This window comes from Gallus gallus, chromosome 5 (genome assembly GCF_016699485.2).
Source record: "Gallus gallus isolate bGalGal1 chromosome 5, bGalGal1.mat.broiler.GRCg7b, whole genome shotgun sequence".
Taxonomy (NCBI): Eukaryota; Metazoa; Chordata; class Aves; order Galliformes; family Phasianidae; genus Gallus; species Gallus gallus.
In genome coordinates, this window is record NC_052536.1 from 38,139,460 (window position 1) to 38,155,095 (window position 15,636).

The 15,636-nt window shown below is 42.6% G+C and overlaps 2 protein-coding genes across 4 annotated transcripts in view; both read left to right on the forward strand.

The window, feature by feature from the left end:
* The window catches only part of GPATCH2L (G-patch domain containing 2 like), a 78,428-nt gene extending 71,651 nt beyond the window's left edge, over positions 1-6,777 (forward strand). For both annotated transcript variants that reach the window (XR_006939501.1, XR_006939500.1), the window contains exon 12: positions 6,699-6,777. The gene's annotated coding sequence lies outside the window, so the exon portion shown is untranslated. The remainder of the gene's footprint in view (positions 1-6,698) is intronic.
* ESRRB (estrogen related receptor beta) overlaps positions 1-15,636 on the forward strand; it is a 127,696-nt gene that overhangs the window by 416 nt on the left and 111,644 nt on the right. Inside the window, exon 1 of one of the 2 annotated variants that reach the window (XM_015287711.4) lies at positions 6,719-6,866. The exons of the other annotated variant lie outside the window; for it this stretch is intronic. Within the exon in view, the coding sequence (XP_015143197.1) occupies positions 6,865-6,866 (2 nt within the window). The 5' untranslated portion in view covers positions 6,719-6,864. Of the gene's footprint in view, positions 1-6,718; positions 6,867-15,636 lie in introns of those variants that run through there. 2 annotated transcript variants of the gene reach the window in all.

Genomic DNA, 15,636 nt, shown 5'->3' on the forward strand with positions numbered 1-15,636 from the left:
GGATGGAAGGGGGGTGGAAGGCCTAGCATGGTGCTAACAGGCCAGGAGTGAAGTGGGCAGACTCTGGTTGCTCCCACCACAGCCTCAGAGGCATTGCAAGGGGGTTGCTGTCTGCTTTTTGTAGGCTGTTGGTGTGGAAACTGTTGGGTTTTTGGGTCCTTCTCAGGCTAGCAGGGCATTGGCTGGCAGCATGTAGCTGGCTGAAAAGGGGCAGTTGGTGCGCTTGCTTGAGCAGCTGCCAAATTATGCTGGCACTCTCTGGCACTGCTGCCTCTCCACTCTCTCCACTGGGACCCTGTGTGTCACTTCTGTCACATTCTCTTGGTGTAAAGCATCACCAGACCAAATCCTCAGTGACTGAAGTGAGCAGTAAAGCTTGGCAGTGGCAGGTGGTAGCTGTAGCTTGTCACCTCTCTGCGTGTACTGTAGCCTTGCTTCTTCGTCTGGGATCAACTCTGTGCTGGGGAGCCATTTTGGTCTGTCTGGGAAAAAGAAGGACTCTTCTACCTTTTCTGGTGCTCTCAGTGGCACAAAAGTTTTTTCCTCGCTCCCAAGGCAGTGTTTTCCGCCTTTTCTTAACACAGGTGCACCATGAGGCGCCATTTTGTCTGAGGGAGTCTGTGCCCAGCCTCTCCTCACAGAGGCTGCCTCAGCAGGTCCTGCAGCCAGCACCTGGACATGGATGCCCAGTGCAGGTGTTCTAAGTGACTCTTGTTTGATGGTATTTTGAGGTGGGTGAGAGCTGTGCCTCTCCCTCAGACCAGCTCTGGGTAGGGGCTTTTCAGACATGACCCAACTCAGAGATCAGGCTGATTGGTGGTATTGCTTCAGAGAGGGCTCATGAGAGATCCGCTTCAGAATTTCCCTTTATTTTCTTGCTTTAGAGACTAACGAGCTTGTGCTAGCCCTGGCTTTGTTTGTCAGTCCCACCTGGGTTGTGCCCACCATCTGGTGTGTTCTCTGTGTGGATGGAGGTGGGTGAGCAGCTTTGAAGGGCTTCAGCTTGTACATGGAGCACTTCTCCTAGAAAGACCTTTTCTTCATTCGAATATCTATAGCCAAGGAACCTCCTCTTTCTTTTAAAAACTTAATTAGTTATTTGCCTTAATTTCTTGGTTGTTTTTTTATTTTATTTTTTTTAATTGAGCAAAATATACAGTCAAAGAGTACATGGCTTCTCCTTGGGGAGGGAAAGAGGGAGCAGCAGTAAACCCCCCACCTTCACCCACACCTTTGGAAAATGGCAGTGATTTTCTTTTTTCAGGGAGCTGAGCTAACAGTCTGGCTGTAAGGAGTTTAGATCTGGAGCCAGACATTATAGTCAGGCCTGTCTGTGGTTATAATGTAGTTGTTTTGGTTTTGTAGATGCTTGGTTTTGTAGATGTAAAGAAATTCCAATTAAAAACAAAGCGAGAAGAAAACAAAAATCCAAGGGGAACCTATTTCTGGCAGTCCTGATCCCTCCTATTAGACTGGCACCCCTACTGGTTTAAATCTCACCTTGTCCTCCAGGTGCATCAGAATTGCCATTAGCTTTATTCTGATAGTTACTTGCTATACTACAACTATGCTGCTTCTGCCTCTTCACCCTGGTCAAGGTCACTGAGAACATGAAACAGTATCTCTTGCCCGAAGTCGACCTTACTAGGCTGCGGGCTGCTTGGAGATGGAGTGCACAGCTAATGCCCTGCCAGCACAGGTGTGGGCTTGCTGCTGCTAAACAAGGTCCTAAACAAGTGGTACAACAACAGCAATGAGTTTCTGCAAAGCATCTGCAGCAAGTCAGAAGCGTGAAAGGCACCTGCCCCAAGTGATGGAATTGACAGCCCAATGTTAGTGAAACGTGTTGCAGCGTGCAATTGGAAGAAGTTGGTGGTGGTTTCCAGAGAGAGTGTATTGTGGTTGCACCAATTTAGGCAGAGCACCTCCATAAGAGTTGTCTTTTTTCGGTGTATTTTGCAGTGTGTAAACATGGAAGCCCTTTTAGGTGGAAGTTTTGGAGGGATCTAATTGAGGTAAGGGTAGAAGGGAGAGTCATATTGTGTGCAGTAGATTGGCAAAGGCTCTGTGTTTAAATGTGATCTGGTATACAATTATTCTAGTGCCGGCAGGATTTGGTTAAATCCAGGCAGGTTTTATTTCTGTATGTATGTGTATAGAACTGAATGCTTGCTCTGGATATTCTCTGAATGTACTCTGATATGTGTTGCGTCTTATTGTTCAGGCCAAGCCATTTTTTATTAGTTTGTAGTTTTTACTGGTGGGCTCAGAAAAACAAGGCAGAGTAGCATTTTTCTGGACTTGTTCTTGTTAAAGCCAATGGTTATAACTTCTGAGCAGCCACAAATGGTGCCTCTCAGCAGCCTCACTCTGCAAGTAGCTATGCCAGATGAAGAATTTCTCTGCTCACAGCTCTGGAGATGAAAGAATAGATTTGTGCTTTGCAGTCCAGAGGAGTTGTGGAGCCCTAACCTGATGTGCTTTGCTTGAAGCAACGTAATAAGTTGTGATGGGTTCCCTTCTGCCATAGAGCTTTTTGGAGTCCTAATTTCTTGCTGACAGGTACCTGGAAGGTGGTAATGTCTTTAGCAGGAATGACTAAATCTGGTAGGGAACTTCCGTGAAAATCTTAGTCATTTTCTCATTCCTACAACTTAATAACATGTATAAGAGTTAAACAAACAAACAAACAAAAAAAAAAAACCCAAACAAACAGTGTTTGCAGGTATATTAACAAATCAGTATGACCTATCCAGGCAATAACAGAGACTTTGACAAAGTATGGAAAGCACTATCCTGGAGCATACACGGAAGGTCTGGACACAGAAATATGGACCTTGGGTTCAGCATGTGCCAAAAAATATCCTTCTAAGGATATTGGTTGCACAAAGTGTGCTGATGTATATAAAGTTTGCAGTATTAAAATCAAATGAGGAAATAAAATTCTTAGTGATAATATCAGTTGTTTTCTCTTGAGCATCTGCTGTTTTTCAAAGTACTTGTTTTGTATCAAAATGTAGAGTATATTTATCTATCTGTTAAGTCAGATCTAAGAGTAATACTATGTGTGCCAAGCATTTGGAGAATGTTGCTACTCACACTTTTTCTTTTATATGCAATTTATGCCTGATTTATTCCTTGTTTCTATATTCACAGTCTTGAAAGAAGGTTTTTTGACTTTAATTTCCTTTGTGTGTTAAGAGTTATTATTTTATCAAATCTGTTTTGGTCTTTACTGTTTGAAATCAGTACAATTCCCATCTCACTAAGCAGAGTTGTGGCACAGCTATCCTGGAGTTCTGGGTAGGGATACTCTGACAGTAAAACTTCTTACTGTACTTTGCAGTTGCTCTTCATTGTGGCTGGGCTTTGGAATTGCAGAGCGAGTTTGTTTCTTGTAAGACTTTTATTCATACCTGCTTTTCCTGGTACAAAAGCAACGGTGCTTCTAAGCTCTAAGCTTATGTCACATAAATCTGATATGTGCTGAAGCATCCTGAGGCTCACGGGACATGGGACAAAGATTATCTGCGTGGTCTCATGTGTGAGTGGGAGGAATTGGAAGATTCCACTGATTGGGCCAATATTTTCAAACTTGAACTGGTTTTGCTGTGTCTGTGTTGTGAATTTTTGTTCTTATCATCTGGAGAAAAGTGTATTTTGCATTCTGTAAAGACATAAATGTAGCTGAGCAAATTCTGCCCGGATTGACACATGCGAGCCTTAAACTACTTATGTTTGAAGAAAACTGAGTACTGAAATTTTACTCCTGCTAGTCACTCGCTTTGGAACCTGGGGCTGAAATACGGGCTTATGAGGAAAGTAGCCCTGGCAAGAAGCATTTTAAAAACCTCCCCAAAGAACCATAGAAAAGGCTGTAAAGCTGTGTTTGCATTTTATGATGTCTTCTACCTGGGCGCCTCAAGGAAAGAGTTGATCCTTTAATACAGTCTACAAGTCCCTGATGTTAATCTTCTTTTTTTTGTTGTTGTTTTTTTAACGTATCTGAGGGTGCTCTTGAAATCTTCTGGCTTCCTTTTTGCTGTTTTGAAGTGGGCATTCTGTTTCATGGTCTCTATCATGGCCTCACCCTGTCTCTGTAGTGGCTGGACTGAGGAGAAGTTTGTACACAGGAGGTGATGGCAGTGGGGGCAGAAGACTGTGTTAGAGGTTTTACTTAGGGGAGATCATCTCTGAACTGCCAGGTACCCCATTAAGGTCTTATATCCTGGTGCCTGAAGGCAGGGAGGATGGAGGAATGCTGCCTCCATTCAAGGTTCATCCGTATTAGCTAGCTGTTTCATGCTGGCAAATTCTCGTCCCTTCATTCTCCACATAGAAAGCAGAAGGATGGGGAACTAATGCCTGTCCACTTCTGCTCTGCTGTGGATATGGGGTGCCAATGATAAGCGCTGACCTGGGCCTGAGAACTGAATAGAGCTTCCTGGCAACCTGTGTGAGATGTGCCCAGCACTTAGACGTGGGGTTTCCTTGGGATTCAGTTTGACCCATGGGAGGGTAATGGGGCAGAGATGAAACTGTTACACATAAAATAGGGCTTGGCAGAGTAATATGTGGGGATCTTTAGATGCCAGCGATATAGAATTCCAAAGAACAGTATGGCAGGTAACGTATTTAGGGCCTATATGACTGGTGTTATTAAAGCTGAATTATCCAAAGGTGACTGCTGGGTTTAGGTGCCCTGTTTTGGGTTGTACCTCAGTCTGATTATCCTAAAATTCCTTCTGATAGCAGTGGGAAGTGTAACATGCTGTATAGCTCTGAATATTAAAGCCCAAAACATCATCTCCTATACAGGGTAAATGAGAGGGCTGAAATGAAAAATCTTTGGTCACATTAATTTTTATCTGAGATGGATCGTTCTGGTCATGAAGGACCACAGTCTGCAGGAAAGGGGGTAGGGGGTGTTTCCACACTGAAGCTCAGCCTATCAGATACTACTCTTTTCCCTGCGTTCATTTGTATGTCCTCATCTATAGATACATGCCCTAAAGTGCACTGTAAAGTATTGTTATCTCTAGTTTTTTTAAAGCTGGAGGATGTGAAGCAGTGGTATAGTGGCAAGTGAAACTTTGCATAGTGTGGAAGCTCAGCTGAGGAAAATGTCTTTCTCCAGTGCTTCACCAGATCCCTGTCTTGTGGGAAGAGAGGGTTTTTTTGGAAAAGCACGTTGGCTGAATCCTACCAGCTCGGGCACAGAGCATATTGACAAGTGGTGAATTATGCTTGCAGCAGGATTTGTCCCAGAATGAAAAAAATTACTTTTATCTTCCCAAATAATCAATAGCTGTGCTGATCTGAGACCTTGGCTATGATGCTGTGAGTCCTTGCCTGACTTATGGATAGCTGCCCCTGTTGACGAGTTTGCTTTACTCCAGCGAGAGCAGCAGCAGCAACACAATATAGACATGCCTAAACTAGCTTGAATAGTTCAGGTACTGTTAGCCACTGAGCCAGAGAACCATAGAGTTCAGTGTGGGCTTAATGCCTGGGGTTTTTATCCTGCTTTTTATGAGTTCAGCATTGCTTTACCATCTCAGCACTAACAATGTGTTGGGAATAAGGGTTGGTGGATCTGGTACTCTGTCTGCTCTAGTGCTTTTCCCTGCAGAGCTGAGCATGGTGCTAGGGGTGTTAGTAGGTGATACTGCCAAAGGTAGCAGCGTGGAGGCAAAACAGCTTTTGTTCTCCGCCTGCTGTTCTCTTCTCTCCCACACTTCCGCTGGTGTTTGTCTGGAGCTGCCTAGCCTCTCTGCCTGTTTGCTGTGGAACTGCTTTAACTGGTAAGGTTCTGCTGGGTCTGTGAGTATCAGGGAGCTTGGAGGACCAGCTACCTCTTGGGTCAGCTTTTGGCCTGTCTGATGGTTGACCAGAAAAATTAAAAGAACCTGTAGAACATAGATATGGAAAAATCCAGGACTGTTAATGCTACCCATTAATGGGGACCAAGGCAGAAGCGTTCCTGATTCTTTATGGCAAGTTATTGCCCAGACTGTGGGTTCCCAGCTTAGCCTCTGCAAAAGAGCTGTTATGATACCTGTAACTTGTTAGGAGTTTTGTCCTGGTAGTCAAGGATTGGATTGCAAGTGATGGTTTGGTCCCTGAGATTTCAGTAGCTTCTGCTGAGCCAAGAGGCAATGCTTCATCAGTGCCCTCTGTTTTGTTTTCAGGAACAGCCTCATGAACCATTTTTTGTGGGCTGAGACCTTAAATGGACAGTCAAACTGTTAAGCTGCTGATCTGCCCGCTACTCCGTTTATTCTGCAGCAGGAATACAAACGTGCCTGGACCAAACCCCAGGGCTCAACTCTGAACTTCTCTTTCATTTTGTCAGAATCCCTAACACGTTTTTAAAATGATATTTATTTCTGTTAAATTGTGGAAGAGTTGGTTGCAGTCTGCCAGTTGTGCTTTCCCTCTTCTTCTTTGTGCACTGAATTTTGTTCACTCGCTTTACATGCCTCAAGTTGCTGTAATGCTGCTGGGAAAGTAATTGCCTTGCACTTTCTCTTTCTGATGCCCACGGGTGACTGTGGGGGACTCCTCCCTGGGCACAGCACAGAGTTAAAAGCCCAGCTTCTGCTTTGCTTAAGACCTGGTTATTTCTTTCCTTTTTTTTTTTTTTTTTTTTGTCAGCTGCCTGTTATATCAATCACAGAGCTGGGATCTATTTATAGGTTGGGACTCGGAGTACTGTGTCCTAGTCACAAAGAGAGGCAGAGACGCAGAGGGGACTGTCGGCTGGTGCAGGCGGAACCAAAAGATATTTAATCAGCAATTAGAAACACCTGAGGGCAAGGGAAATTCTACTCCAGCCTCGAGCTTCATCTCTCAGCCTGCAGCATGTAAGTACCGAACTTCTACCTTTTATTGCATTTATGGAGCTGTTCGTTGTTTTTAGGTTGTTTGTTTTTTTATTTTATTTTTTGTTTTTTTAATTTATCCAAATGTTGCTGTGCACCGATCTTTTTATCTGGGCTAAAAATTATGGCGGCGTCCCAATATAGTTAAAGGTTATATATATCTATATATCTATATATCTACTTCCACACTGTCAAAGGAAGGTCAGTGTGACCCACAAGGATAGGAGTTGGTTTCAGAACTTCATAGTAATCAGGCGGTCTCACTGTTCAGGAGTTGCTTTTTCCTCTGGAAATAAGCAAATGAAAGTTTGAGAGGAACAGTTATGTTTTGGGAATAGAAATGGTCAGGTTTGCTGGCATTCCAAAAAGGTCAATGTATAATGTAGCTCTGCTTAAGGGCTTACCAAGGACAGGTGCTATTTATCCCGTGCTGGTAAAGGCAAACCTGGAAACTTCAACGGTCTTGTCTTAAAAGAACCAAGTGACGCCCTTTCCTCAACTTTACCAAAAAGAAACAAAGAAAAAGAAAAAAAAATCAATTTCATATCAAACCTCCTCTTCAGAGGAAAATAAAATTTGCCTTAACTGAACGTCATTGTCACTGAGCAGTTGATGTTTCTCTAATTCTCAGTGTCCCAAAGAAACAGAAGCCTCTTCAATGACAAAAGGGGGCTGCAAGTCTTTGTCAACTCGGCACAGTGGCGGTCAGAGAAAGAACTTAGTCTGCCTCCGATTGCCACTTAGGTGTTTGCTTTAAAGCAGCCCAAATGTAAAATGGTTCTAACAATGATAGATTTTATTTTTTTTTTAGAACTTCTGTTAACAAGAGAATGAAAAGTGGGAAATAATTACTCAGAAACTGATTTTTTTTTTTTTTAATATCCCATAACATAAATTTCTGTCAAAACACTGCAAGTCAAAGAGGTTTTTCTTACTTTGTATTTTGACCTCAGAGATTTGGGTTGCATCTTTTACAGGGTTTAGTTTTTATATTTATTTTTAAGCACAGAAAAAAAAATCCTCAGTTTCTCATATTTATAATGCCTGTATTACAATTACAAATGCAAGTATCACAGTTTTTAATGTTGGTATGTTAAGTTTTTCACTTTAAATAATGTATGAGATAAATGCTATAAGAACTTTTTTTGCCCCCTCCCCCCCTCGCACCCCAATTCATCATTTTTGGAAGCAATAAGAAAAATGAAGCTTTACTTAATTCGGAGGGAACAAGTGTCTAAGAAGTACAGAATAATGAATCCAGAGCTGTCTCACAGTCCGAGGGCATAGGCGATAGCTGAATTGCTTGGACTAACCACAGCAATGTGGCAAACAGGCTGTTGGTTTGCTCTTCATTTTGTGTTTCGTAGACGGACGTTTCTTAATTCTCTAAGTTTATGACTTCGGTGCAAGGAACAAACAGAACCCTGTAATTCTTGCTAAGTTTTCAGTCATGGATATAAATATTTCCTCTTTCAGTTAGAATTCTAGCTATAAGGAAGGCTTTTAGAACAGTATTGATAAACACTGTGAATTTTTATACTCAAGTAATGCTCCAAATGACTATTACAATACACTGCTTGCTCTGAAGCTCCCCTCCCCCAAAATAAAACAGAATTGTCAGCCTGACTGTTCTCATCATAGAAAGCGTCCTTTTGATTATTAAGGCTTTTTGCTTTACTTAAAAATGAATATATTTAAATTATTTAAGCCCCCGTTCTGTTTGTTTTGGCACAAGATTACGTTTATTCTCAGTCTGTGACAGTGCGACAGCACTGTTTGATAGAAGGGAGAGCAGATTTTCCTGAAAGGTGTTCAAGAAATTAAATTGCTGACTCTATAAGTAATGAAGAAGCGGTGGTGTAACTGGTCTGAGGTCCTCCTAAAAATGGAAAATCAAACAGCATCATTTGAAAAATAAAAACCGAATCTGTTTCCTTCTTACACATACAGAAATATCAGCGTGGCGGTGCTCAGGAATTACTGCAGTTATTATCTCTGAATACACAGAGCTGTGGAAACGCAGGCATTCCTAAAGGAGTCCTCTGAGCAGAAATTTGGAAAACGTTTAGTCTGAAGAATTTTTTGGACTATTCCATAGTTGTGTCCACTTAACTGCTGGACTTCTCCTTTTGCTTTTAATCACGTGCGTCTCTTCCCCTGGTCAACCTGCTGCGTTTTGTGATCGCGTTTAGGAGAAAATCACCAAGCATCTCCTGCCTTATGTGTAGCAGTTAATAGCTCATGGGCTTGCTATTATTTGGGGGTGGGGAGAGAGTTAGAGAGACTTTGATGCATGATGTGTGGGGAAGTCTTTGTTACTTAGTTTCTGTCTCAATAGCGATTCATTTTGTGTGGACTGAGTAGCTATGAACCTCCAAAGTGCCTGACTTTGAGTAGTTTGTCACAGAGCTGTTGCTTGATTTATTTATTTTTTTGAGGAATGAAAAATCATCGTTTTTAGTTCATCCTCGTTTATTTGTTTCCTTGACAGCAAAGTAATGATTGACATGCAGATTCTCTTTTTTTGCGGCCCTCCTTCCATTGCTGAGTGTGACACCTCCTGAGAATTATAAATATAACCTGTGCCAAATCTTCTGTTCAGGTGTCTGGAGTGCAGCGCGCTGCAGTGTCTCACTGTAAGTCGCTGAGAATATGGAGTAAATACCTACAGGAAACAATACTTTTCTTGAAACAATTCTGTTGGTTTTTTTTTTTTTTTGGAGGGGCTTTTTGAATAAACCCCCCAAAGCCAGCAGCTGGTTATTAAAGATTGTATAGCTATCTCTTGCCCGTGCTATCTCTTACCTCTTTTATCATTTCACCTGTACATCCGTCCATCTATTTCTCATCTATTTTTACATTTCATTATGCTGTGCTTGCTCGCTGGCTCTCTTCCTTTCCTGAAGACACATTTCTATCTGGCACAGAAAATAAACTCAGATTGCGGGTAGTTATGTTAATCTAATTCAATCCTCTGTGGGTTAGGAGTGAAATTCTAATAGTGGAGCTGTTGAGGGCTTTTTTGTTAATGGCTTGGGGATTACATTGAGTTAAAGGCTCATTTCCTAATCAAACAGAGAGGGAGAGAGTGACTCCGAATATTTATGAGTCTCCCAGCGCGAGTTAAACATTGAACTCCAAAAGCAGGATTTCAGTGCTACAGAAAGAGTTAAAACCCCTCAGGGCTGCTGTGGAGGGGCGGGGGGTTGTGGAGGGGGGAAGGAAACCAGTTAAGCCATCAGCATTTTCAACTGCTGTATAACTTTAGTTTGGTTAGAAAAAATAATCATCTCACAGAGCTAAAATGGAAACTGTAGTGAGATATTTAAAACAAAGTCAAGTGATGCTTCAGAAAGGCTCTCCTTTAGCAAAGCAGGATACATGCAGTGCATGCTGTAGCCTAGTAGGAACTCCAAATAAATACTCTTCTAAATGGGAAGAGCTGGGGGGTGGGCTTAGTTTTTATTATTACTGCCTTGAAGACCTGATTTAAAATTTTAATGAGTGATATTTTTGGTTCTCTTTAACCCTTGAGTAACTTTTGCTTGAAGAAAAAAAAGAGATTTGTGTGTGTGGGTCAATACCTAATTGCTCCACTTCTGTTGAGTAGGCTGATACCTATTGAGCCTTTTTTTTTTCCTGCACTTCAGATTAGCTGGAGTCTTGTGTCAAGCGGTTTACCTGGAGAACTGTGTTCTCTGTCACAGGAATGATTAACCAAATTAATGTCTGATTACTTCTGTGATGAGTACATCGTAAATGCTTGGGTAGACCTTGCTTTGCTGAAAAAGAGTAGTCCTGCCTGTCTGCAGTGAGTAGAGGTATGGTGTTGCTAAGTGGTGTGCTGAGAACTAGCTAGCAGTGTGCTTTTGTGCTCTGACTTGGGATGTCTGTCTGCAGTGGGTGAACTGCTCAAAATCAAGGTTGTGCCGTGATCATCTTCTTCTGCAGAGATGGTCCTAAAAGGGAGTAGCGATAGAGACCAACAGTCTTCTGACTTGCGTGGTCATGTCGTGCCTCCGTGTGCCTCAGTTTTCCTGCCTGTAAAATGATATATGGCTGACATCAAAAGTACTCTAAGATCTACAGAGAACAACCTTGTGTAAATCCCTAGTGGCTGGTTTGCTCATGGCAGACTGACTGCAAATCACTGTCACAGTTGTGTAGATTGAGAACAAGAGGTTACTGTGCTGGTAAGAAGGGGTTACCCCACTTCACTAGGTTTGGTATTTTTGTTGTTGTTTTGTTTTTAAAAGCATTTGGTACAAGTCATCGATAATGTCTTCCAGTTTGGGTAAGACAAGCAGATAGAAGGCTATCTTACTCCTAGTAAAACTAAAATTCAGTGGAGTTGTCCTTCACATTGATCTTAATTTGGTCCTGGTGACTCTTGCTGAGATGAAGCTCCAGGTTTATTTTTCAAAGGTGGTAAACATTGGCTAAAAAAATAAGTTACTCTGGTTCTGGAGCCACTTGTATTGATGGCTATTCTCAACATAGTGAACTTACTGTTTTTGCTGACATGTCTATCTGGGTGCAGCACCTTGAGGTAAGAATTGGCACCTTGCCCTAGTTTAAAAATTATTTAAAACTGTGACCTGATGTAAATGCCTGAGGCCCGCTTCTCTTTGTGTTCTGTGCCTGGACCTGCTGAGGAGAGCACCATCAGCTGGAGTCTACTTTATTAAATGCATTTGAAATGCATAATAGTTGTGTTCTTTCCATCTAATAACTGGCACCCACAGCAGATCGCTTTGAGACGTGAGCTTTCTGTGGCCGAGCTGAACACTGCATAACATTTTTTCCTACCGTCCTCTTCTCCTTTTCTGTTTTACCTTTGCCTCTCCTGCTCTGTTCTGCTGTGGCTATATGGCCGGTAGTGTATACTTAGATTTCCCCTGCCGAACTTTTAGGCAAAATAATCTTCCTTCTTCTCTTTTTGTTCTTTCCAGCGTTATGCTGAATCCTATGAATGATCTGCTGCTGTTTACCCTGAAGGTAGATACATTTCAGTGCAACTTTGCCTGGCATATGTACAGTTTCTGAAGAGCTGGGAAGAGGAAATCTGATTTTCTACTCTTCCACAAGCTGAACAGAACTGTGTTCTTGTCGTTGTTTATGTGTGCCACAATTACTTAAAAAGAATGATTTTATAGTTGTGTAGGAATTTCAGGGAAGGAAATGTGACTCTTTAACTCTTAGAATACAGTTTAGTTTCCACGATTACTTGAAAGCATTTTAAAAGACTCAAGATGCTTGAAAGACTCTGAGGGGAAAAAAGGGTTGCTTCTTAAGGAGGAATTATCCTTTTTAATGGGATATAACTAAATCTTATTTGAATACTGGAAAGCATATGCCCAGCTACAAAGACTGAATCTCATATGTATGAGAGGGAAGCATAAGTGGCTATTTTTATTCATTAAGGAGTTGCTGCCCTTTCCTTTCCCTCTACCATGTGAGATGTGAATGATCCTGCTCACAAGAGTTTCATGCTTCTCCTAGAATGGATTCTCTATCTCTTTATAATTGTGTTTGCTGGATCAGCAGGAAATGCGCTCCAGAAGTTCGTTTCCTCAGGCTCCCGTGATCACCTCTTTGTAGTAGGTCTCAGCAAATGGCCAGTAGCCATGCATGAAAGTGCAGGCATTTCAGTGATGTCCTCCTAAAGTTCACAAGGCCTGGAGTGTGACTTTTGGGGTGAGAAGAGAGGGCATGCCTGCTGCCAGGCCTCCCAGACTGCTTTCTTTTTGTTTGCTTTACTTTCCATCCTCAGGCCTTTCTTTACCCATGGGTCTTCTGGACGTGCAGGAATTGCAGTTGTGCTCATCAGCAGCTCTTTCTTCTGCTTCTCTTTAGGTAGGAAGCTCTTCCCTGATGCATTATGTCTCCATGGCCTAGCAAGGGGGTTTTCAGCCTCTGTCTGTGGGTGATGTGGACTCAAGTAGATCAGTGGAGAGCTCAAGTGAATGTGAATTTCTGAGCTGTGCTTCCTGAGCCCAGAGAGTAGCACTGAGAGCAGTGCAGCACTCAAGTTATGAGCATTGACTGATGCTGTCTTTGGGTAGAGGAGCCTTTTATGTCCAAAACAAAATCTAGGAAAGGGTTCCTTGCATCAGCATCCTCCCTAACACTCATCCCTAAAGTCTTTCTAGGTGCCTATCCAAAGCCGCCCTGTTTTTCAGGTGCACAGCATAAATGTATTCATGGCCAATCTTTGTACAGAGCAATTTGTTTCACTGTTGTTTTTTAGTTCTAGCTCTGACACAGGCACCCTGTTCAGCCAAAGGTGAGTCACTTCAGTGATGTGATGATGTGTTTTGCCCATTGTAGATGGAGTTCCTGCTCGCCTGTTCTTTGTGGCTCATGGAGAGTTGCGTGACCACAGCAAAATGCTTTGTGTTACTGCAGACTCCTAGTACAGTCCAGCGTTTTGCCTCCAGTAACCCTCATTCTCTTTTTTACAGTGCATATAATAACAGGGTTTTTCCATTCTTCCTGACCCTTCTCCCCACCCCTCTTGCTCTCTATGTTATATAGGATTAAACTTCACTTTTCTGTGTGGTAGGCTCCTGGGACTGTAATGACTGTCAATGCAATCTACTGCCCCCTTCTGTGAGGGGGAGCTCTGCTCGGCGGATGCCTTGTACTCCCTGCATAGAGAAGTGGTGGGGGGACAGAGAGCTAAAAGCTATGATTTCTTTGATAGTCTGTCCCATAAAAAGAAATTGGATGCAAGGATACATATAGCTGCTTGAAGGGCAATATATAGAGATGTTCTTGCTTGGCTGTAGTAATGGGTCAATACTGTGCTAACCTGGCTACATTATTTCCAGCTCTGTAGTCTTTTCTGGCATGTGAGCTAGTGTAATGTGTGTTTAAAGAGGATGAAATTACTGGTGCTGCTGGTTTGTTTATGAAGGGTTAAATTATAGGGGCTGAGAGCCATGGCTTCTGGGAAATAAGGGCTAGCCAGAAGAATTGATTGTCTTGGCTTATTGATCCTTCAGGAAACAGCCCTGAAGTGATAATGCTATTTCTGCCACTTTGAGGCACTTTATACCAACAGCATCTTCTGTTTACCTAGAATAGTGTGAGGGTGGAGCTGTTCTGTTGCTAACTCATTCCAGACAAACCCCATGCTAGACATGTGTTGAGTTCACCACTCGTCTATCTGCTCACAAGGAAACGAGCGAGCAGCCTCCCTGCACCACACGCACAAGTGTCACTGGCTTATAGTGGGTAATGGCAGTTGGCTGTGAATGGTGTTTTTGAGAGTTTTTTTTCCTAGTCGTTGTCTGTAGTAGCGTTTTGTGAAGTAACAGCCTGTATCACATCTCTCCCATTCTTTTCCATTCCCTTTCTGGCCAAATTGGAATCACTTTCCAGTTGGACTCAGTGCTTGAAATAAGGTGGCTAAATTCTTCTGATCCTATGAGCCCATGCTAACTTCTGTCTGCCTCTGTAGGCTGTTGATGGGCAGGTGATGAAACAGCTGCTTTGCACTGAAGAAGAACCTGCCCCAAGAAGGCAGGCATTTCTTTCTTTCCCCAGGGTGGTAAAGGGAGAAACACGAAGTTTGCTGCAGGAGCTGGTGGATGAACAGTGCTTTATGTCTGCTCAACTGTACAGCCTGTAGATGCATGAATCAGGTGTTCAAAGAGCAGAGCACGCAGAGTGGCAGCCTTGAACATCTCTTGGGTGCTTCTGTGACTACGGGCCTGGTGGGACCTGGGGGAACACTCTCCTGCCTATTTCTGGGCCCTGGGACTCACAGCTGTCTTTGCTGTGCAGTGGGCTGGGGAAGCCTTCATGCTGTTGCCCTGAGGCACCAGTTACAAGCAGCTTGCAAGAAGGGCTTGGCTTCCAGCCTTAACTAGGCCATTGCTGATGACTACGAGATTTGGACTCAGATGTGCAGAAGTAAAAGAGTAGTTTGCTCATCATGCTCTGTATGTCCTTTTCTCTCTGGTATGCACTGGTGTGCTTTGCACCCTTTCATTTTTCTGGATGTGCTGTTGTGTTATGAGGAGTCTCAGATGGAGGGTGATAGCCTCCATAGCCAGGTGAGAAGGCCAGGAAAGCTTGGGACCATTTGGAGCCCATTGCAGAATCTTGCAGAAAGCCAAGAGAGCCAAAAAAACTACTGTGAAACACTTCTTTGTTAAGTCAGGACAGCTTATATAGAGATACGCAAATAACTTAGAGCCCTTTAATTACCCTATATATCATTTCTATAGTTCATCTTCTTTGATCCTGCCAACAACTTTATTGCTGTACTTGAAATTTTACTTGACATCTCCACCAAGTGAAAGTAAATGATGAGAAATTTGCAGTTTTCTTTTAAAGGAAAAAGAAGTGTCTAGACCACAAGGTTTCAGTGAACAACTAAAAAGCAAAGCCAACTACTTAAAAAGAAAAAAATGGTGGGGGATAAGAATAACACCAATGTACGTATAATATAGAATATAATTATGTTTATTTTGGGACTTGATCAGTAGTTGAACATTTGAGGCTTACAGTACTGTGTATTATGTAATGTAAAATTATTATCTACTACTTAATAAATCTCATGCTGTGACTGCTCCACTTCTTTTTAACTAGCTCTCAGACTGTGGCTACAATTGTGCTGGCAGCTTTGGCTGTTCCTTCCGTTTTGCCCTTGTTGCTTGTATCATGACACAGTCGCTACTCTTGGGCCTGCTGCATTGAGATGTGAGACAGCTTCTGTCCTAGAGACCTTGCAATTCTGTTC